General features: G+C 44.5%; 1 protein-coding gene across 2 annotated transcripts in view; it reads right to left on the bottom strand.

Annotated features, from left to right (window-relative positions):
- Positions 1-247: 247 nt before the first annotated feature.
- Positions 248-24,814, bottom strand: part of LOC134608260 (microtubule-actin cross-linking factor 1, isoforms 6/7-like) — a 236,079-nt gene continuing 211,512 nt past the window's right edge. For both annotated transcript variants that reach the window (XM_063450947.1, XM_063450948.1), the window contains 17 exons: positions 24,045-24,251; positions 23,630-23,752; positions 23,216-23,385; positions 22,444-22,603; positions 22,056-22,253; positions 16,229-16,354; positions 15,313-15,456; positions 14,717-14,905; positions 12,988-13,099; positions 11,433-11,602; positions 10,866-11,028; positions 10,446-10,600; positions 10,225-10,299; positions 9,553-9,670; positions 4,649-4,839; positions 2,793-2,907; positions 248-757 (listed from right to left, as the gene is read on the bottom strand). In XM_063450947.1, the coding sequence (XP_063307017.1) occupies positions 732-757; positions 2,793-2,907; positions 4,649-4,839; positions 9,553-9,670; positions 10,225-10,299; positions 10,446-10,600; positions 10,866-11,028; positions 11,433-11,602; positions 12,988-13,099; positions 14,717-14,905; positions 15,313-15,456; positions 16,229-16,354; positions 22,056-22,253; positions 22,444-22,603; positions 23,216-23,385; positions 23,630-23,752; positions 24,045-24,251 (2,442 nt within the window). In that variant the 3' untranslated portion in view covers positions 248-731. The remainder of the gene's footprint in view (positions 758-2,792; positions 2,908-4,648; positions 4,840-9,552; positions 9,671-10,224; positions 10,300-10,445; positions 10,601-10,865; positions 11,029-11,432; positions 11,603-12,987; positions 13,100-14,716; positions 14,906-15,312; positions 15,457-16,228; positions 16,355-22,055; positions 22,254-22,443; positions 22,604-23,215; positions 23,386-23,629; positions 23,753-24,044; positions 24,252-24,814) is intronic.

Genomic DNA, 24,814 nt, shown 5'->3' with positions numbered 1-24,814 from the left:
AGCATGAGATAGTATGTGGTTTGTTTACACATTCACTCACACCATGGAGTCATTCTTCCATCTCCACTCACAGCATTGAGTAATGTGTTCATTTACACTCACTTCATCCACTGACTTACTAACCCACCTCTCTTTCATTCCCCTGTTTATTTATTTAAAAAAAATTCAGGACCTTCTAACAGTGGTTTATTCACTCTCCTCAATCACTCCCTCCCCCCTATTGACATATTAACTTCCCTTACCATTTAATAACACAGTAATGACTCTCCCATTTAATAACACAGCAACTACTCCTGTCTATTGACAAATTAAATTCTCCTCCCATTCACTCACATCTATTCATATATGAACCTCCCCTGCCACTTACATAGTGACTTCCCCTTCCATTCTCTCACTGCCCCATCCTATTCAGTCCCTCGTATTCATTTATTAACATTTTTCACCCATTAATTGTCGCAGACAAATTCCACCCCACCCCGTGTCTCCCATCCTAGGGATCCAGACTCTGTTCTGTGCTGACCAATGGATAATGTGATTGAAGATGCACGTCCAGTTTCTCTGTGTGTTTATAAATGGTGGATCTAAGCCCTGAGTTCTGGTCACTTGTGCCTCTGTGGCCACTGACTTGTCCAGAGGCAGATGCCAGGCATGGTATGAGCTGGCCTAGAGAAATTCATTTCCTCTGCTTATTTGGGATAGCGAGCTGCTTGGGGAGCGGAGGTCAGGAGTGGTCATGTTGGTGGCATCTCTGTTTTCTCTGAAAAATGTTGAGCAGAAAACAAACGTTTAAATCAACAAGTGAATTAGCTTCAACTTCTGGATAACGTTTTTCACGAAATGCTCTGTCCATAATCTTATGCAGTCTGTGTGCTGACTATTCTGTGAATTTGCTGTAGGATATTTCTATGGCATGGAATCTCTCTGGATTTCTAGGATCTCTGTATGCGGCATGGAATCTCTCTCTGGATTTGTAGAATCTCTGTATGTGGCATGGGATCTCTCTCTGGATTTGTAGGATCTCTGTATGTGGCATGGAATCTCTCTCTGGATTTGTAGGATCTCTGTATGTGGCATGGGATCTCTCTCTGGATTTGTAGGATCTCTGTATGCGGCATGGAATCTCTCTCTGGATTTGTAGAATCTCTGTATGTGGCATGGAATCTCTCTCTGGATTTGTAGGATCTCTGTATTGGCATGGGATCTCTCTCTGGATTTGTAGGATCTCTGTATTGGCATGGGATCTCTCTCTGGATTTGTAGGATCTCTGTATGTGGCATGGAATCTCTCTCTGGATTTGTAGGATCTCTGTATGTGGCATGGGATCTCTCTCTGGATTTGTAGGATCTCTGTATGCGGCATGGAATCTCTCTCTGGATTTGTAGAATCTCTGTATGTGGCATGGGATCTCTCTCTGGATTTGTAGGATCTCTGTATGCGGCATGGAATCTCTCTGGATTTGTAGGATCTCTGTATGTGGCATGGGATCTCTCTTTGGATTTGTAGGATCTCTGTATGCAACATGGGATCTCTCTCTGGATTTGTAGGATCTCTGTATGTGGCATGGGATCTCTCTGGATCTGTAGGATCTCTGTATGTGGCATGGGATCTCTCTCTGGATTTGTAGGATCTCTGTATGTGGCATGGGATCTCTCTCTGGATTTGTAGGATCTCTGTAAGCGGCATGGAATCTCTCTCTGGATTTGTAGAATCTTTGTATGTGGCATGGAATCTCTCTCTGGATTTGTAGGATCTCTGTATGTGGCATGGAATCTCTCTGGATTTGTAGGATCTCTGTATGCAACATGGGATCTCTCTCTGGATTTGTAGGATCTCTGTATGTGGCATGGGATCTCTCTGGATCTGTAGGATCTCTGTATGTGGAATGGGATCTCTATGGATTTGTAGGATCTCTGTATGTGGCATGGGATCTCTCTCTCTCGATTTGTAGAATCTCTGAATGTGGCATGGAATCTCTATGGATTTGTAGAATCTCTGAATGTGGCATGGAATCTCTATGGATTTGTAGAATCTCTGAATGTGGCATGGGATCTCTATGGATTTGTAGGATCTCTGTATGTGGCATGGGATCTCTATGGATTTGTAGGATCTCTGTATGTGGCATGGGATCTCTATGGATTTGTAGGATCTCTGTATGTGGCATGGGATCTCTATGGATTTGTAGGATCTCTGAATGTGGCATGGGATCTCTATGGATTTGTAGGATCTCTGTATGTGGCATGGGATCTCTCTCTGGATTTGATCTAGGATCTCTGAATGTGGCATGGGATCTCTGGATCTGTAGGATCTCTGAATGTGGCATGGAATCTCTCTGGAATTGTAAGGATTGGATCTCTGAATGTGTAGCACAGGGTTTAGATCTCTGAATGTGTATCATGGAGTTTGGATCTCTGAATGTGTAGCACAGGGTTTGGATCTCTGAATGTGTAGCACAGGGTTTGGATCTCTGAATGTGTATCATGGAGTTTGGATCTCTGAATGCGCATCACAGGGTTTTGCTCTTTGAATCTGCATCATTGGGTCTGGACCTCTGGATGTGATATACATATTCTTTATGTATAAATGGTTAATTTATGGTGTAAAGTGATAGAACATTCAGTATGTGTAGGGTAACTGCTACATCTAGAAATTGCTGTGAGAATTTGTTCCTGAGTGTGTGAGTATAGAATGAGGAGTCATTGATCATTCTATTAGATTTATACAGAGTGGTGTAAGAGGTTTTTATCACGAATACTGTTGGAATGCTTGGTATAGCATTGACGTATGACACTCACCGGCAGAACTAGAACTGTTACAATCTTCAGCCGCAGAGAACTTTAACTCGGTGCCATCAATTGTAAGGGAAGACCTGGATCTGTCCCCAGAGCGAGTCCTTCGTAGAACTGTTTGCTGGGATGGCAGTCAAAATGTTCATGAGAAACACAGACTAACAGCATCTACAATATACCTATCATACTATACATACACTAACAGCTTCTACAATATACCTATCACACTATACATACACTAACAGCATCTACAATATACCTATCATACTATACATACACTAACAGCATGTACAATATACCTATCACACTATACATACACTAACAGCATCTACAATATACCTATCACACTATACATACACTAACAGCATCTACAATATACCTATCACACTATACATACACTAACAGCATCTACAATATACCTATCACACTATACATACACTAACAGCTTCTACAATATACCTATCACACTATACATACACTAACAGCATCTACAATATACCTATCATACTATACATACACTAACAGCATCTACAATATACCTATCATACTATACATACACTAACAGCATCTACAATATACCTATCATACTATACATACACTAACAGCTTCTACAATATACCTATCACACTATACATACACTAACAGCATCTACAATATACCTATCATACTATACATACACTAACAGCATCTACAATATACCTATCACACTATACATACACTAACAGCATCTACAATATACCTATCATACTATACATACACTAACAGCATCTACAATATACCTATCACACTATACATACACTAACAGCATCTACAATATACCTATCACACTATACATACACTAACAGCATCTACAATATACCTATCACACTATACATACACTAACAGCTTCTACAATATACCTATCATACTATACATACACTAACAGCTTCTACAATATACCTATCATACTATACATACACTAACAGCATCTACAATATACCAATCATACTATACATACACTAACAGCATCTACAATATACCTATCATACTATACATACACTAACAGCATCTACAATATACCTATCATACTATACATACACTAACAGCTTCTACAATATACCTATCATACTATACATACACTAACAGCATCTACAATATACCAATCATACTATACATACACTAACAGCATCTACAATATACCAATCACACTATACATACACTAACAGCATCTACAATATACCTATCATACTATACATACACTAACAGCATCTACAATATACCAATCACACTACACATATGCTAACAGTGTCTACAATATACCAATCACACTACACATATACTAACAGCATCTACAATATACCAATCACACTACACATATACTAACAGCCTCTACAATATACCAATCACACTACACATATGCTAACAGTGTCTACAATATACCAATCACACTATACATACACTAACAGTGCCTACAATATACCTATCACAATACACGTACACTAACAGTGCCTACAATATACCCATCACAAACTATACATACACTAACAATGTCTACAATATACCTTTCACAATACACGTACACTAACAATGTCTACAATATACCTATCACAATACACGTACAGTAACAGTGCCTACAATATACCTATCACAATACATGTATACTAACAGTGCCTACAATATACATATCACACACTATATATACACTATCATTACCTACAACATGCCTAACACACTATACAAACACTAACAGTGCCTATAATATGTCTATCCGTCTGTACACAATGTGTATATATGTACACATGGTGATTTAATATACAGTTTAAGTGCAGTCTAATTAACTCTGTTTTTAATGTATGCCGGCTGTGGCCCCGGTGGTCCCTCACCTTCCTGCTCTGAGGGCTGCTGGGAGCAGAGGCGCTGCTGTACAGGCTGAGGGTGGAATTGGACCGGCTGGGTGATAGACCTTTCACGGCAATATTGCTCTGGTTCCCCACGCTCTTGTACGGTGATGAGGAGTTGGATGACTCAGGAGATAAGTACTTTTCATTGATTTTCAAGTTAGTCCGACCTTTCACTGCAAGAAAAAAGTCATATAGTTCCAGGCACAGCACAAAGCCTAATCTAACATAGTGCTCCTCCTGGACCGATATACCGAGACATCATTCCATCCATGGAAAAAGCCAAATCTAACACAGTGCTCCTCCTAGACCGATATACCGAGACATCATTCCATCCATGGAAAAAGCCTAATCTAACACAGTGCTCCTCCTAGACCGATATACTGAGACATCATTCCATCCATGGAAAAAGCCTAATCTAACACAGACCGATATACCAAGACATCATTCCATCCATGGAAAAAGCCCAACCTAACACAGTCCTCCTCCTAGACATACTGCTCCTCCTAGACCGATGTACCGAGACGCCATTCCATCCATGGAAAAAGCCTAATCTAACACAGTGCTCCTTCTAGACCGATGTACCAAGACATCATTCCATCCATGGAAAAAGCCTAATCTAACACAGTGCTCCTCCTAGACCGATGTACCGAGACATCATTCCATCCATGGTAAAAGCCTAATCTAACACAGTTCTCCTCCTAGACTGATGTACCGAGACATCATTCCATCCATGGAAAAAGCCTGATTTAACACAGTGCTCCTCCTAGACCGATATACAGAGACATCATTCCATCCATGGAAAAAGCCTAACCTAACACACTGCTCCTCCTAGACCGATGTACCGAGACATCATTCCATCCATGGAAAAAGCCTAATCTAACATAGTGCTCCTCCTAGACCGATATACAGAGACATCATTCCATCCATGGAAAAAGCCTAATCTAACACAGTCCTCCTCCTAGACCGATATACCGAGACACCATTCATCCATGGAAAAAGCCTAATCTAACACACTGCTCCTCCTAGACTGATATACCGAGACATCATTCCATCCATGGAAAAAGCCTAATCTAACACACTGCTCCTCCTAGACCGATATACCAAGACATCATTCCATCCATGGAAAAAGCCCAACCTAACACAGTCCCCCTCCTAGACCGATATACCGAGATGCCATTCCATCCATGGAAAAAGCCACAGTGCTCCTTCTAGACCGATGTAGCAAGACATCATTCCATCCATGGAAAAAGCCTAATCTAACACAGTGCTCCTCCTAGACTAATGTACCGAGACATCATTCCATCCATGGTAAAAGCCTAATCTAACACAGTTCTCCTCCTAGACCGATGTACCGAGACATCATTCCATCCATGAAAAAAAAGCCAAATCTAACAGTGCTCCTCCTAGACTGATATACCGAAACATCATTCCATCCATGGAAAAAGCCTAATTTAACACAGTGCTCCTCCTAGACCGATATACAGAGACATCATTCCATCCATGGAAAAAGCCTAATCTAACATAGTGCTCCTCCTAGACCGATATACAGAGACATCATTCCATCCATGGAAAAAGCCTAATCTAACACAGTGCTCCTTCAAGACCGATATACCGAGACATCATTCCATCCATGAAAAAGGCCAAATCTAACACAGTGCTCCTCCTAGACTGATGTACCGAGACATCATTCCATCCATGGAAAAAGTCTAATCTAACACACTGCTCCTCCTAGACCGATATACCAAGACATCATTCCATCCATGGAAAAAGCCTAATCTAACACAGTGCTCTTCCTAGACCGATGTACCAAGACATCATTCCATCCATGGAAAAAGCCTAATCTAACACAGTGCTCCTTCAAGACCGATGTACCAAGACATCATTCCATCCATGGAAAAAAGCCTAATCTAACACAGTGCTCCTCCTAGACCGAGATACCGAGACATCATTCCATCCATTGAAATGAGTCAGAGTTGGGTTCAGCTAGTCCACCCATTGTACAGCGTTGGGGAACTTGTTGGTGCTTTATACATATTAATAATAATAATGCTGAGCTCAAACTTGATCTAGCCAATCCAATCAACAGGAAAAATAAATCAAATTATTACACACTCCACCCAGTGATTACACAATTATACTTCTCTAAATAAAATGCAGAATTTCCAAATGCAAATATTCAAGGTCAATAAATACAGGAATCTGTAATAAAAACAAGGCAAATAGACATAGTGTAATCTGTTTCATATAGATGGGATAAGTAGATGGTAAGAATAACACTCACAAGGAGAGAGCCTTATCAGGCTCTATATAGTACACTCTGGGCTGCCACTTCTGGCTTTGAATATTCACTAGCCGACAATGTAGACTTTTTCCAAAAAATGTTTTTTTTAAATTAAAAATTTGTTTTAAAAAAAAAAGTTTTACAGGACTTATTGAAGCAGTATGCAATACAGATCTCAATAATTGATATACAGTACTGCAGGAAGAAGAATAGTCCTTTTAAATGGGCAAATGCGCTTTGACTATTACAGTCTTCCTGAGTGCCGAATACGTGTATAAGTCTTCTTGTCTAAGGGACTATAGTGGCACCCCAGAGTGTACTATATAGAGCCTGATATGGCTCTCTCCTTGTGAGTGTTCTTCTTAGCTGAACTCAGATCTGGTCTTTAGCCAATCCAATCACCTGAACTCAGATCTGGTCTTTAGCCAATCCAATTAGCTAAACTCTGATTTGGTGTTTAGCCAATCCAATTAGCTAAACTCAGATCTGGCCTTTAGCCAATTCAATCAGCTGAACTCAGATCTGGTCTTTAGCCAATCCAACTAGCTGAACTCAGATCTGGTATTTAGCCAGTTCAATCAGCTGAACTCAGATCTGGTCTTTAGCCAATCCAATTAGCTGAACTCAGATCTGGTCTTTAGTCAATCCAATTAGCTGAACTCAGATCTGGTCTTTAGCCAATCAAATTAGCTGAACTCAGATCTGGTCTTTAGCCAATCCAATTAGCTGAACTCAGATCTGGTCTTTAGCCAATCCAACTAGCTGAACTCAGATCTGGTATTTAGCCAATTCAATCAGCTGAACTCAGATCTGGTCTTTAGCCAATCCAATTAGCTGAACTCAGATCTGGTCTTTAGCCAATCCAATTAGCTGAACTCAGATCTGGTATTTAGCCAATTCAATCAGCTGAACTCAGATCTGGTCTTTAGCAAATCCAATTAGCTGAACTCAGATCTGGTCTTTAGCCAATCCAATTAGCTGAACTCAGATCTGGTATTTAGCCAATCCAATTAGCTGAACTCAGATCTGGTCTTTAGCCAATCCAATTAGCTGAACTCAGATCTGGTCTTTAGCCAATCCAATTAGCTGAACTCAGATCTGGTCTTTAGCCAATCCAATTAGCTGAACTCAGATCTGGTATTTAGCCAATCCAACTAGCTGAACTCAGATCTGGTATTTAGCAAATCCAATTAGCTGAACTCAGATCTGGTCTTTAGCCAATCCAATTAGCTGAACTCAGATCTGGTATTTAGCCAATCCAACTAGCTGAACTCAGATCTGGTATTTAGCCAATCCAATTAGCTGAACTCAGATCTGGTCTTTAGCCAATCCAATTAGCTGAACTCAGATCTGGTATTTAGCCAATCCAACTAGCTGAACTCAGATCTGGTATTTAGCCAATCCAATTAGCTGAACTCAGATCTGGTATTTAGCCAATCCAACTAGCTGAACTCATTTCTGGTATTTAGCCAATCCAATTAGCTGAACTCAGATCTGGTATTTAGCCAATCCAATTAGCTGAACTCAGATCTGGTCTTTAGCCAATCCAATTAGCTGAACTCAGATCTGGTCTTTAGCCAATCCAATTAGCTGAACTCAGTTCTGGTCTTTAGCCAATCCAACTAGCTGAACTCAGATCTGGTCTTTAGCCAATCCAATTAGCTGAACTCAGATCTGGTCTTTAGCCAATCCAATTAGCTGAACTCAGATCTGGTATTTAGCCAATCCAATTAGCTGAACTCAGATCTGGCCTTTAGCCAGTCTAATTAGCTGATTGGTTGGCTGTTGGCAGCAGGGTTATATGACTCAAGACAGCTAATTCTGGTCATTTGCATTTATCACAAATTGTAAGTAATGGTAATGCAGAAAGTCATTTATAAACAGAACTTGGGTACGTGAACAGCAAAATAGGTCTGTATTCCTCCTTTATTCTCATGTTCGCATAACGCTAATAAACCCAGCCCGGCTGTGGTTATTATTGAAGCAAGAAAGGTGTTAAAGGAACACTTAGTACTTTCGTTCCAGAGCTCACAGAAGTGGCATGTGCACTGGGTTAGTGCTCCCAAGCCGTCCCCTCTTCTCAATGAGTTGTAGTACAGCATAGGAAAGTCTGTGCCTGGGATGAAGAGGAGGGATTGCAAAGGCTGATGGCAGCAGTTCTGCAGCATTTATAAGCTGTATTCTCATATACACCCAAAGTAAACATTCAGAACACAATAGATGCATGTTTTCTACTAAATGGAAACCAAATCAATAGAGTGTACCTTTAAGATGAATTTCAAGCATTTGGTAAATAATATTTAGGATGGAAATTTGTTTATGATTTTGCGGAAGCGAAGGGTCTCTTCCCTCCGTAGGAATTAAACCAATAACAGATCCCCCCCCTAACCTTCATCTTGGGGGGTGGGTTATCTGAATATTGGTATGTGGAAACCTATCAGGTCCTGGTGTTTTGTGCGAAAGAAGTTCCTGTAATCAGAGATTCTTAAAATAATTCTAAAATGTTGGAATGAATCAAATTGCAGCACCTTTATTAGTATACAGAGTCTACCATCCCGGTGCTGCGTTACCTGTCATTTGTATGTAAAATGTTTTTACTACACACCTCTACATGGGTCATTCTTCACAAGAAATTCATCCAATGCGATCCAGCCACCACCGACTCTCACCATGAGGGTACTGCGTAGGATCCGAACCATACGCAACAGCTGGGATTCTCCAAACTGCAAGAGAGACATAGATAGCTGGCCTCATACTAGGGTTGAGAATACTGCCCAGTGGGGATACAATGGAAGAGCAACTCATGGTAAAGGAAATGGAACTGCATGGAAAGGGATGGAGTCTGGGAGACTAGCTGCAAGGAAAGGGAGAGCAGCTGCATGGAAAGGGAGTTTCCTGGAGAGGAATGGAGACTGGGAGAGGAGCTGCATGAAGAGGGTTGGAGTCTGGGAGAGGTGCTGCATGGAGACAGATTGAGACTGGGAGAAGAGCTGCATGGAGAGGGATGGAGACTGGTAAAAGAGCTGCATTGAATTGGATGAAGTCTGGGAGAAGAGCTGCATGACTTTGGAGACTGGGAGAGGAGCTGCATGGAGAGGGATGTAGACTGGGAGAGGAGCTGCATAAAGAGGTATAAAGATTGGAAGAGGTGCTGCATGTAGAGGGATAGAGATTGGGAGAGGAGCTGCATGGAGAGGAATAGAGATTGGGAGAGGAGCTGCATGGAGAAAGATAAGAGAAAACACATTGAGCAGAATGAATCACAGGACATACTAACCCTGTACCGGTTGGCACTGATTTGTTCCACCTGAAATTGCTTTGCACAGTTACATTGAGAAACCTGTCTGTTTACCTGCAACAAAGAACACAGCGGGTACTAAGGATTGGCACTGCCTAACAAGTTCCTCTAGTATCTAACAGGGACCTTCAGTGGGTGACCCGACGTTTGCAAATGGTTTATCTCACAGTAAATAAGATGTCCAAATTGTTTTCCCTCACCTCATCCTGGATCTGATCAGCATCCACAGTCTTCCGTAGAGGGTCTCTGGTTGGGTGCAAGGCGCTGACAAACTCATAGTAATCAATAAAACCATCTCCGTTTATATCAAAGATATTGGCCACCGCTGTCATCTCTAATGAGTTAGTTGGAAACCCTGTAAAAGAGCATTAAGCTGTTTATGTAGTCAATGAGTTCTCTGCATAGTGTCACAGAAAACAGAAAGGTTCTGCTAAGAGATCCCAGAATGACCTAGGATACCTCCTGGCAGAAGCTCAGTCTGGTAAATTTAGATGAATACAGAACGTGTTTTAAGATATGACATGTATGCCTGTATGGTCTCACTCGGACATCAGTAGAGGTATTCCTTGTGTGTGTGTTTTGTCAGATAGTGTATTTAAAGTTCACTCCTGTCTACTCACTGGAAGACAAGACACTGTCAATGAACTCCTTCTGGCTGATTCTCCCATCCTGGTCACGATCAATACCTCGGAATACGTCCAGGATTCTGGACTTCATCTGCCCGATCCACTGCATGTACCTTTTCCTCCACACCGCAAAATCAAAATGGGCAAACTCCTTTAACTATAAACACAAAACAAACACAAACCACAGGAAAAAGATTATCAGTCCTGAGCAACAAGATGTCATCAATGTAACAACTTTATTACTGGTGGCCTATTACTTTATTGCTTGCGGGGGCCGTGTACCCTTCGTATACTTTAAAATGGGCTATGGTAGTGCATGATCACAAATTACCATTCCCTGCTGAGACCATGCCACATGACACCATGTACACGACAGCAGGCATGTGCCCATATTGTGTCCCTGAAGTGTTCATTCTGCATTGTTTTCCTGCTAAGCCCATGTCACCTGCCTGCTGAGTTCATACCATGCATCCATCCTATGCAAACATGCTGTCCTTGCTAAGTCCATGTTGTAATCTTTCTCTGCCCATGTCAACGCCATTTCCTCTACTCATGCCTTACCTCATGCAGCCTCTGATGGGCACTCTGCAGACGGCACTGCCGATCGAGGGACAGGAACCATAACTGCTGCCAGCGGTTTAGAAGCTGAGCCATGTGGTGTGTCTGGGGTGAGAGATCCAGCAGAGGTATAGATGGTCCGGCCTGCGATGATTTCAGGGAATTTTGTCTTTCTGAAACAATAAAAAGAAATAATAGTGGGATAGCAATGTTCTATTTTAATTTAGATTTTGTTGTTATTTGGAGATGCACAAAAATGAAAGGACATCGGCTACTCAAAACTATTGTTTAGTATAATAATCATTTCATTAAGTTTTGTAAGGAAATAGATTTTTTTTAAAGTATATGTAAAAACATGAGTGTGCTTATTTCTCTGCCAGAATGCAGCCATTCTTTTTGGAGACATACTGGCTCCCGTACACCAAGGCGCCTGTAGAGGACGGGAAGTGGAAGTGAGCAGAATGGCTACATTTTCTAAATGTAACTATTATGTTTTAATAGCAGGAGAAAATCCCAACATTCCAGTGTCCTAATAAAACTGGCATCCGTTTCCCCCAATGTAACGTTATAACGAGCAGGTAATGCCACACATGAATAAGATGTAAAACAGAAAATGCAAGCCAAATCTTTTCCTAAATGACCTTTTCCTAGCCATTTTCCCTGGCAGAATCCCAATACTCGGCAAAAAGGCGAAAATTTATCAATATCTGAATTTACATCTTAATATGAGGCTTCTCCTTCCATCAAAATGTACGGCTCTTATAAAGCCCACATACTACGAGGATGAAAGGGACATTCTGGTGATCCCTTGGTTGGTGGTCAGGAGAAGACATTTCTGGTAAGCCTAGCTGTGAGTTTTCTGTTTTCTTACCCGGCCACGGCGGTATCACAAATAGGGATTCCCATAACTAAGAAGGGAAGGAGACTACTAGCAAAAGATGGATTTATTATTACTTGTGACAGAAGATGAAATGCTTTGTCCAAGCAGAACACCTGATTCTGTCATTACACACAAACAGGGAGGTTTGATGACCACGTTGCTGCCCAACATACATACTCTACTGGGATGGTGGTATTGAGAAGAAGCACTGACTATCGATATTGCAGTACGTGTTTTGCTGATTGATTACTGGACGCTTCAGAGGAGAGGACCGCCAAGTCATAAATGATAGGCAAGTCTAAAAACCAAAATTAAAATATTCCCCTAAAGGACCTGCCTGGATCTAGCTAGAAAGACAGGCTGAGGGAAGGAGGAGGCATATTAAAATTTATTAATTGACTACTTCCTCTGCTGTATGGCGAGTGACGGGATTTAATGTGTGCCAGGAAAGGAAGAGGCCTGCAAACCTAACAGTGATATAAATATCCCAACACATGTTCAGTGTATCGAATGCCAGATCCCAACATTCAGCCTCCGTGACACTCAGTAAGTTAACTGGGGGGAGTGGAGAGCCTGAGACTCCTCTTTACTCCATCATTGGAAATAATTTGATGCAAGGAAGTGTTGGCTAAATCGATAGTTTCAAAACTGTGAGGAAGAAGATGAGTGGTCACTCACTTGCTGAGTTCTTTCGTGAGTTTGCTGTTCTCGTCTCTGTCACTTTACGTTTGCATTTCTTGGTCACTCGTTCTACTTCTGGTTGCATCCGATTTAGTTCCTCCATGAACACCTAAAATGGAGCATATTGTGCAGAATGTATCAGAGATCTAATGTATCCAACCTGCAGATACTTACGGTGTGGCAAAAGTGACCTCGCCACTGGTTTTTGGAGGGGCCTGTTTGCCAGCCTCCTGCCCTGCGACTATGGCCCTGGGATGTATTGCCCTTTAAGGAACTGATTTGGGCATATTGTATTTTATTATGCTGCTGCTGGCCCTTTAAGAACCATCTGGGGACATACTGTGGAGTCACTGGGTGGCCACCATTTCATGTATCAGAGGCACATGGTGAGAACAATGGATGAAGCACATGGTGAGAACAATGGATGGCGGCCATTTTAACTCACAGACACTGTTTGGACTTTTCTACACGGTGCCATCTCGCCGGTATTTGGTGCACAAAGACATTGTTCAGTAGTTTTAAACTATACAACAGGGGACACATTATACAGTAATTATTTTTCATATAGCCTGTATATGTTCTACGGAATCTGCATTAAACCGTATCTTCCAAACTACTGAACGGATCTGGGTGAATTTTGAAAATGTGGTTCTGGGGTTATTGCATGTTTTGGGGTCCCTGTGATATGTTTTATAATACTGTATTTTCCCGCCTGTTATAATTGTTAGTCTATTGTGTTGAGATAATTGTATCACAGGCAGAGGGGAGGATTTCTGATGTAATGAATAGGAGTGTTAGCTGTGTTGTAATGTGTTGATTGGTGGTTCTTCAAAACCCTGTGGGCAGTACTATGTTTGTAGAATGTGAATAAAAGAGGCTGTATGTGCCAGTACAGTCAGTTCTACTTCACCCTCAATCTAGAGTCCTGTCTCTTATTGGGGGAATTGCTATATCACTACAAGGGATTGCTATGCTCTGCATGCTCCCTTTGCTAATCACTACTAAGCTCTTTTAAGAGCTTTTTCCTGCTTCACTCTCTTGGAGGAGAGGTTCACCCACAGCCTTGTCGTAGGTCCAGGGTGGGTAGGAGACGGCGAGACCCCAACCAAGCTTCGGCGGTTGGTGGGGTCTACGGTGGTTGTGGTGTCTAGCGAAGCGCTTGGAGCCCTCTGTAAGCACTAGGAGCATCCTTCAACGGAGGTACCCAGTCGGGGTGCCAGGTGATCCGTTACATAAGGTAATAGCAACAGGGTTGGAAACCAGTCTTTAAGTAGAGGTTAGCGGCTCCCATAGAGAATAATGAGAGTCGTTAGCCGCCACGTAGCGACTGGCTTTAAGCATCAGCAGCTGGTAAATGCGTGAATTTTGGTAGAAAGTAGCGATAACATTGGGGCTCTATTGGGTACTACAATGCTAGGGATACAACTTTGGATTCCAAGCACTATAGTTCCCTTTAACTTTCTGGCTCATATTTTCTGGAATATCTACGAGTCCATAGAAATATATAAGTAGTTCTACAGAACATTTGGCACTTACAGATCACAATCCTGCTGTATCAGATTTTGGGCTGGGTGTGGGATATTAGAGAATAATGGGATGAGTACAGTTAATATAAAAACCTCTGCTCCCATTCTTACTATAACAGACTGAAATATGGACTTGATATTTCTGACCACTACAGGTCCATAGAGGACTCCCTCATCCCCTAGGTATGCCAGTAGATTACCGAGTGCTGTGAAATGATCTCATCCATGGCTTCAATCTCATCTGGCAGAGGCTCCTGATCCCGTAAGCTGAGAGCCTCCTCGGCGGATGTTATCCAGTCTAGTAGCCGGGCCACCTCCTCCCTTTCTGTGGCCAGGGACTGGATCTGGGACTTGATCCGCTCACCCTGCTGCTTGGCCCAGGACATGACCTGCAGAGACAGCCGGGAACAATGCATTGCTTGTTTTAGAATCTTTCTCGGTTTACTGGATATTCTATGATATCTCACCCAGCAGCCTGTTCCATGTTACAAAGTGGATTAAACCGACCTGTTAGTAAATGGCACAAAGTGTTTCATTAAAAGATACATACGTCTTATTCCTGCGGACATCTCCTTGGATGATCTCACTTGGGATCACCAACACAAGCAGAGGCTGTAGGACTGTCAGTATCCTCTTTCTGTATTACGTAAACCATTTTTTATCTTTTTAATGAACCTACCTGGGGCCAAGTAATGTGTCATATTCTATACATCAGCCTAACTTGATATTTTATCTTTTAATAATGTTTCTTTATTCTAAGCCAAACTCTTTATCCCACACTGCGCTCTGCACTCACCTCATGGTACCGTGTTTTGGTAATGTTTAACCAGGATTTTATGGTGATTATTGAGTCCGGGTGACAGGCAGACAGGATCTCCTGGCCCAGGGACACTATGCACTCCAGGGCAAGCTGCTGACATTCCAAGGTGCTGATCAATTCCTGCGGAGACAGCCAGAGGGAGCCGGAGGAATGTATTAAGTAACAAAGTATAATTAATCCAGCAACATTAAGTATAATATGATAACATGTAACACAGCTTTACTGATGGCAATAGTATGCAACATAAATTATAGAAGATCATTTAAATAAAGGGGAAAAAACATTATATAGACGTTATTGGGTGCAAAGAATGAAAAATATGATATGCTAATATCTACATCAAATTACCTTCATGCAAAAAACTCCTAATAAAAACCAAAAACACTCATATTAATTCATTTATCTCCTCTGATTTACTGTCTGCGAGCTACGCTAACTGCCATCCGATATCTGTCTAAATCACAGGCCCTGATCTGCCTGAAACACGGAAAAGTCTCTAACTCCCCCTTCCTGCTCCATCTAATCACCTCGCAGTTCAACCCTGTGAATCCCGATGAACCCCTGGGCTGTAACCTTTATTCCCCCTAAAGGCCCAGGAAATGCCCAGTCCCTTGCCCCTGACACGCCTCTCTTCATTCATTGTCTGCAGTCAGGAGGTCTCCAATACCCTGTCCACCTACAGTATAAAAACAAACAACCTGTAATTAAACTATTAATGCTACGTAACTTATCCAACGAGTGTGACATTAGTCCGGGTGTAACAAGCTGCAGCCCGGGATAACACTGGGTCATATGGTACATATTTCCTGATCGTGCCATCGGTTAATGGCGCACTTGCTCTCAATATGTTTCCTGGATAATGATGCAGACAATCTACTCCTCCTGTACTCACCTGCTGCTGTCTCTGACAATCCTTGAGTGCCTGCTCATTGTCGGGGATAATCCCGTACTTCAGATTACGCTCCGACTCACTCAGACCCTCCAGAAATGAAGTCACTAGACAATGGAACTCGTCAGCCTGCAAACAGTAAACAGTACTGCGTTCATCACCTACATCAACAAGGTCTTTAACTTTACACTGGGGAAAGAGATCTGTGCTGCACGTGATCTGAGGAGCATTTCCAGTACAATCTCTTCTAACACGCTAGAGACACCACAGATAATGATTTCCCTTAACTGGACAAGAAGAAGATCTTCATATCTATTAAGCTTTCAGAAAAGGAGCCTGAGTCCACTAAATTAAGATAGGGAGTGCTACTCCACTTACGGACTTTGCCTTCCAATAAGGGAGTGCTACTCCACTTACGGACCCTGCCTTCCAATAAGGGAGTGCTACTCCACTTACGGACTTTGCCTTCCAATAAGGGAGTGCTACTCCACTTACTGAGCCTGCCTTCCAATAAGGGAGTGCTACTCCACTTACGGACTTTGCCTTCCAATAAGGGAGTGCTACTCCACTTACTGAGCCTGCCTTCCAATAAGGGAGTGCTACTCCACTTACGGACCCTGCCTTCCAATAAGGGAGTGCGTACGGACCCTGCCTTCCAATAAGGGAGTGCTACTCCACTTACTGAGCCTGCCTTCCAATAAGGGAGTGCTACTCCACTTACGGACCCTGCCTTCCAATAAGGGAGTGCTACTCCACTTACGGACCCTGCCTTCCAATAAGGGAGTGCTACTCCACTTACTGAGCCTGCCTTCCAATAAGGGAGTGCTACTCCACTTACGGAGCCTGCCTCCCAATAAGGGAGTGCTACTCCACTTACTGAGCCTGCCTTCCAATAAGGGAGTGCTACTCCACTTACGGACCCTGCCTTCCAATAAGGGAGTGCTACTCCACTTACGGACCCTGCCTTCCAATAAGGGAGTGCTACTCCACTTACTGAGCCTGCCTTCCAATAAGGGAGTGCTACTCCACTTACTGAGCCTGCCTTCCAATAAGGGAGTGCTACTCCACTTACGGAGCCTGCCTTCCAATAAGGGAGTGCTACTCCACTTACGGAGCCTGCCTTCCAATAAGGGAGTGTTACTCCACTTACTGAGCCAGCCTTCCAATAAGGGAGTGCTACTCCACTTACGGACCCTGCCTTCCAATAAGGGAGTGCTACTCCACTTACGGACCCTGCCTTCCAATAAGGGAGTGCTACTCCACTTACGGACCCTGCCTTCCAATAAGAGAGTGCTACTCCACTTACGGACCCTGCCTTCCAATAAGGGAGTGCTACTCCACTTACTGAGCCTGCCTTCCAATAAGGGAGTGCTACTCCACTTACTGAGCCTGCCTTCCAATAAGGGAGTGCTACTCCACTTACGGAGCCTGCCTTCCAATAAGGGAGTGCTACTCCACTTACGGAGCCTGCCTTCCAATAAGGGAGTGCTACTCCACTTACTGAGCCTGCCTTCCAATAAGGGAGTGATACTCCACTTACTGAGCCTGCCTTCCAATAAGGGAGTGCTACTCCACTTACTGAGCCTGCCTTCCAATAAGGGAGTGCTACTCCACTTACGGACCCTGCCTTCCAATAAGGGAGTGCTACTCCACTTACGGACCCTGCCTTCCAATAAGGGAGTGCTACTCCACTTACTGAGCCTGCCTTCCAATAAGGGAGTGCTACTCCACTTACTGAGCCTGCCTTCCAATAAGGGAGTGCTACTCCACTTACGGACCCTGCCTTCCAATAAGGGAGTGCTACTCCACTTACGGACCCTGCCTTCCAATAAGGGAGTGCTACTCCACTTACGGACCCTGCCTTCCAATAAGGGAGTGCTACTCCACTTACTGAGCCTGCCTTCCAATAAGGGAGTGCTACTCCACTTACTGAGCCTGCCTTCCAATAAGGGAGTGCTACTCCACTTACTGAGCCTGCCTTCCAATAAGGGAGTGCTACTCCACTTACTGAGCCTGCCTTCCAATAAGGGAGTGCTACTCCACTTACTGAGCCTGCCTTCCAATAAGGGAGTGCTACTCCACTTACGGACCCTGCCTTCCAATAAGGGAGTGCTACTCCACTTACTGAGCCTGCCTTCCAATAAGGGAGTGCTACTCCACTTACTGAGCCTGCCTTCCAATAAGGGAGTGCTACTCCACTTACTGAGCCTGCCTTCCAATAAGGGAGTGCTACTCCACTTACTGAGCCTGCCTTCCAATAAGGGAGTGCTACTCCACTTACTGAGCCTGCCTTCCAATAAGGGAGTGCTACTCCACTTACGGACCCTGCCTTCCAATAAGGGAGTGCTACTCCACTTACTGAGCCTGCCTTCCAATAAGGGAGTGCTACTCCACTTACTGAGCCTGCCTTCCAATAAGGGAGTGCTACTCCACTTACGGACCCTGCCTTCCAATAAGGGAGTGCTACTCCACTTACGGACCCTGCCTTCCAATAAGGGAGTGCTACTCCACTTACGGACCCTGCCTTCCAATAAGGGAGTGCTACTCCACTTACTGAGCCTGCCTTCCAATAAGGGAGTGCTACTCCACTTACTGAGCCTGCCTTCCAATAAGGGAGTGCTACTCCACTTACTGAGCCTGCCTTCCAATAAGGGAGTGCTACTCCACTTACTGAGCCTGCCTTCCAATACGGGAGTGCTACTCCACTTACGGACCCTGCCTTCCAATAAGGGAGTGCTACTCCACTTATGGACCCTGCCTTCCAATAAGGGAGTGCTACTCCACTTACTGAGCCTGCCTTCCAATAAGGGAGTGCTACTCCACTTACTGAGCCTGCCTTCCAATAAGGGAGTGCTACTCCACTTACTGAGCCTGCCTTCCAATAAGGGAGTGCTACTCCACTTACTGAGCCTGCCTTCCAATAAGGGAGTGCTACTCCACTTACTGAGCCTGCCTTCCAATAAGGGAGTGCTACTCCACTTACGGACCCTGCCTTCCAATAAGGGAGTGCTACTCCACTTACGGACCCTGCCTTCCAATAAGGGAGTGCTACTCCACTTACTGAGCCAGCCTTCCAATAAGGGAGTGCTACTCCACTTACTGAGCCTGCCTTCCAATAAGGGAGTGCTACTCCACTTACTGAGTCTGCCTTCCAATAAGGGAGTGCTACTCCACTTACGGACCCTGCCTTACAATAAGGGAGTGCTACTCCACTTACTGAGTCTGCCTTCCAATAAGGGAGTGCTACTCCACTTACTGAGCCTGCCTTCCAATAAGGGAGTGCTACTCCACTTACGGACCCTGCCTTCCAATAAGGGAGTGCTACTCCACTCACGGACCCTGCCTTCCAATAAGGGAGTGCTACTCCACTTACGGACCCTGCCTTCCAATAAGGGAGTGCTACTCCACTCACGGACCTTGCCTTCCAATAAGGGAGTGCTACTCCACTTACGGACCCTGCCTTCCAATAAGGGAGTGCTACTCCACTTACGGACCCTGCCTTCCAATAAGGGAGTGCTACTCCACTCACGGACCCTGCCTTCCAATAAGGGAGTGCTACTCCACTCACGGACCCTGCCTTCCAATAAGGGAGTGCTACTCCACTCACGGACCCTGCCTTCCAATAAGGGAGTGCTACTCCACTCACGGACCCTGCCTTCCAATAAGGGAGTGCTACTCCACTCACGGACCCTGCCTTCCAATAAGGGAGTGCTACTCCACTTACGGACCCTGCCTTCCAATAAGGGAGTGCTACTCCACTTACTGAGCCTGCCTTCCAATAAGGGAGTGCTACTCCACTTACTGAGCCTGCCTTCCAATAAGGGAGTGCTACTCCACTCACGGACCCTGCCTTCCAATAAGGGAGTGCTACTCCACTTACTGAGCCTGCCTCCCAATAAGGGAGTGCTACTCCACTTACTGAGCCTGCCTTCCAATAAGGGAGTGCTACTCCACTTACTGAGCCTGCCTTCCAATAAGGGAGTGCTACTCCACTTACGGACCCTGCCTTCCAATAAGGGAGTGCTACTCCACTTACGGACCCTGCCTTCCAATAAGGGAGTGCTACTCCACTTACTGACCCTGCCTTCCAATAAGGGAGTGCTACTCCACTTACGGACCCTGCCTTCCAATAAGGGAGTGCTACTCCACTTACTGAGCCTGCCTTCCAATAAGGGAGTGCTACTCCACTTACGGACCCTGCCTTCCAATAAGGGAGTGCTACTCCACTTACGGACCCTGCCTTCCAATAAGGGAGTGCTACTCCACTTACGGACCCTGCCTTCCAATAAGGGAGTGCTACTCCACTTACTGAGCCTGCCTTCCAATAAGGGAGTGCTACTCCACTCACGGACCCTGCCTTCCAATAAGGGAGTGCTACTCCACTTACTGAGCCTGCCTTCCAATAAGGGAGTGCTACTCCACTTACTGAGCCTGCCTTCCAATAAGGGAGTGCTACTCCACTTACGGAGCCTGCCTTCCAATAAGGGAGTGCTACTCCACTTACGGAGCCTGCCTTCCAATAAGGGAGTGCTACTCCACTTACGGAGCCTGCCTTCCAATAAGGGAGTGCTACTCCACTTACGGACCCTGCCTTCCAATAAGGGAGTGCTACTCCACTTACTGAGCCTGCCTTCCAATAAGGGAGTGCTACTCCACTTACTGAGCCTGCCTTCCAATAAGGGAGTGCTACTCCACTTACTGAGCCTGCCTTCCAATAAGGGAGTGCTACTCCACTTACGGAGCCTGCCTTCCAATAAGGGAGTGCTACTCCACTTACGGAGCCTGCCTTCCAATAAGGGAGTGCTACTCCACTTACTGTGCCTGCCTTCCAATAAGGGAGTGCTACTCCACTTACTGAGCCTGCCTTTCAATGAGGGAGTGCTACTCCACTTACTGAGTCTGCCTTCCAATAAGGGAGTGTTACTTAACTTACTGAGCCTTCCTTCCAATAAGGGAGTGCTACTCCACTTACTGAGCCTGCCTTCCAATAAGGGAGTGCTACTCCACTTACGGAGACTGCCTTCCAATAAGGGAGTGCTACTCCACTTACGGAGCCTGCCTTCCAATAAGGGAGTGCTACTCCACTTACGGAGCCTGCCTTCCAATAAGGGAGTGCTACTCCACTTACGGACCCTGCCTTCCAATAAGGGAGTGCTACTCCACTTACTGAGCCTGCCTTCCAATAAGGGAGTGTTACTCCACTTACTGAGCCTGCCTTCCAATAAGGGAGTGCTACTCCACTTACGGAGCCTGCCTTCCAATAAGGGAGTGCTACTCCACTTACGGAGCCTGCCTTCCAATAAGGGAGTGCTACTCCACTTACTGTGCCTGCCTTCCAATAAGGGAGTGCTACTCCACTTACTGAGCCTGCCTTTCAATGAGGGAGTGCTACTCCACTTACTGAGTCTGCCTTCCAATAAGGGAGTGTTACTTAACTTACTGAGCCTTCCTTCCAATAAGGGAGTGCTACTCCACTTACTGAGCCTGCCTTCCAATAAGGGAGTGCTACTCCACTTACGGAGACTGCCTTCCAATAAGGGAGTGCTACTTCACTTACTGAGCCTGCCTTCCAATAAGGGAGTGCTACTCCACTAACGGAGACTGCCTTCCAATAAGGGAGTGCTACTCCACTTACTGAGACTGCCTTCCAATGAGGGAGCCTGACTCCACTTATTGAGACTGCCTTCCAATGAGGGAGCCTGACTACATTTATTAAGACTGCTTTCCAACAAGGGAGCCTAACTCTAGTTACTGAGACTACCTTCCAATGAGGTAGCCTAACTCTACTTACTGCTGTATCATGACTTTACATTCAGTGACAGACACTCACCTGTTGTAAGGAAGACTCCAGCCGTGCCTGTTTGCTCACAGATAACTGGCAAACCAGCTCCCAGCGATGGTCCAACTCCTCCATTTGTCTTTGCAGCCATTGTGAGTCTTTACAGACACCTCCTCTGCTCAGGTCTCGAACAGAATGTTTCAGGGTCTTCATACAACCGGCTCTCTTACCCAGCTCTTTTTGAAACACCTGGAACCACAACATCATCTCAATGGATCAGAGAAATCACATCATCAGCACCATGAGTCAGAGGCATCACATTAATAACAAGCTGTCCATGGAACAGAGACTTCACACCATCATGATCTGCTCTCATGGACCAAAGACATAATAAAAACATCCATATCAAGCACATAGTATTTATTTAAATGGTAATCACCTTGTGCTTGTCCAGGAGGTCATTAACCAGGTCTCTGTCTCCGCCAACCGGCATCTCCTCAGACAGTTGTGGCTCGGCCCAGTACAGCCAGTCCATGAGAGCCTGAAGAGCCTCAGTGAACTTCCCAGAAAACAGCAAGGACTCCTCAAGCTTCTGCTGCCTGTAACGGTACGCGTGGGTCATGTCAGTACTGACATCATGTACAAGTGTAATCAAAATTATTCAACTCCCATTGAAAATCTGGTTTATTGTCAAAATTTAGACTTTCAGCTGTTTGCAATGAACAAATCAAACATAAGTTATTGAAATAGCTCAACACAACAAATGCTTCAAGTGGCTTCCCAAATTCAACTGAAAATGTAACTTCTCCACCTATCAGTCAAAATACAAGTTATTCCTGCTCAATGCATGGCAGTCTTAAAAGGTTACTCTAAGGTTTTATGATTAACCCCCCCCCCCCCCCCCCCCCCATCCCCTCCACAGTAATACCGTGCTGGCAGTTATACAGACGGTTTGATACGGAGTGAGTGATTAATGTTGCCATGGTGAATGATCAGGAAGGAAAGTTATAGAAAGCATGGTAATATTTTTTTCCTTGATAGAAGAAATGAGGGGAGAACACATCCCCAGCCCGGAACAATCAGGAGAGGCTGTAAGATTTGGGTATAAATGAGTTACTGAAAGGTCATAACCGCAAGCTCCACTTAAAATATGTTGCTGTATCATACAGATAGTTTTGGCTTTTTGGAAGTAGACCTCCCAGATACGTTACCTCTCCATGGATCTGCTGCAGACATGTTCCCACCGCTCTCTTAGCTGTCCGACCAACTCATCCAACTTTTGCCCGTCTTCCGCGAAGCGCACTTTCTCCCTGAGTGCCCTCCCACTGCGCAGAGTGGCTTCATATACTGGTCTCTTGGACCGCAGTACTTTCTGAAAATCCTGTAGAGTTCACATAGGAGGTTATGCAGATACCAAACATGAAGTTCACTAATAAGTTAATAAACATCACAGCTGTTCTTGCTATTAGAAGACATCTGGAGATTTTCATTTCTGTCAGAGAATGGGAATAAAGAAGTCATAATCCTATAAACTGAGTCAATATAGCTGGCCCCCAATAAGATGACAATTGGAAGAGTGACAGATTCATGTTGACAATAACCAGCGCATGGAGACGGATAGGTACCTTGTGCTGATTTAGCTGTAGTTTGATTTTCTCCTGACTCTCAGTGTTATCGATGGCCTGAGTGTCCAGACTGTGATCCACCTCGAGCAACCACTCCATCAGCAAGCGTTGAGACTCTCGGAACTGCAGACAAGAAACATTTAATTCAGGTGAGGATGTATTGACGACTATGGCGAAAAACAGGTTTTTACCGGCACCCGTGTGTATGACTAATTCCCGAGAATGATTGGATCATTAACAAGCGTTATACAAACAATCACTGTGAAATGATCCTTAAAGTAAAGGGTGGAAAAACTACAAACTCAATATGTATATAAAATTATGGCACAGAGATCTCAAATAATCAGTCCTGTAGAGGCGCCAGAATAATGAAAGAGAGATCTTGTATCACACTGCCTGGAGTGCAGGTACTTACCTGCTTCGCACTTCTCCTTGCCTCCTCCAAGTTCCGTCCCCTTTCCCCTGCTCTCTCCTGCACCTTTCCTAGGCGCTCCCGGGCACTTTGAATTAGACTCTGAGTCATGTCCCCTTCCTGCTTCCGACTCACATCCTTCAGACGGGAGTAGAGGGACTCCAGACTGGACAATTTCTCCTCATGTAGCTGGATCTCCTGATGAAGGCCCTGATGAAACAAAGACACAATTTGTAAGAGACATCAGGCACAGCAATGGGCACCTACTATAGAGAACTGTTTTCTTTGTGTCCCTGTGACAAAACCCCTATTTTGCATTCCCAGGAACTTCATTTTTATGTTACCAAAGTTAACCGACTGCTAGCCCTGATTTCATGGAACTGTTTTGGGCATAGGACCATGTGCACTGTCGGTCAAATAATTGACTTTCATGGAAATCTCGAACCCCTGAACCGATTTGGGTGATTTTTGGATATGTTGGTAACCCAGATCGGGGCTATCAGGGGATGTACCTATTGTGGGGTTTTCATGTGTTTTGAAGGTACTTTTGGGGTGTGTGACAAAAGCCGCTTTCCACAGATGTTTGCCACAGACTCCTGGGGGAGTGTGGAAGCTGGCCTCCTGCCCACCAACTATGGGCCAGGTCAGCGACTGTAAAGACCCATATTTTATTCCCCCTGGTCTGACACTTTCCATTTGTGCGCATAGAACCAAACACTAGCTCCCTGGCAGCCATTCGCATTGACCAAAACAACGAATAGACTTCAGGGGGA

This window comes from Pelobates fuscus, chromosome 4 (assembly GCF_036172605.1).
Source record: "Pelobates fuscus isolate aPelFus1 chromosome 4, aPelFus1.pri, whole genome shotgun sequence".
Taxonomy (NCBI): Eukaryota; Metazoa; Chordata; class Amphibia; order Anura; family Pelobatidae; genus Pelobates; species Pelobates fuscus.
The sequence above is the reverse complement of the archived record's forward strand: the minus strand, read 5'-3'. Positions and strand labels throughout refer to the sequence as shown.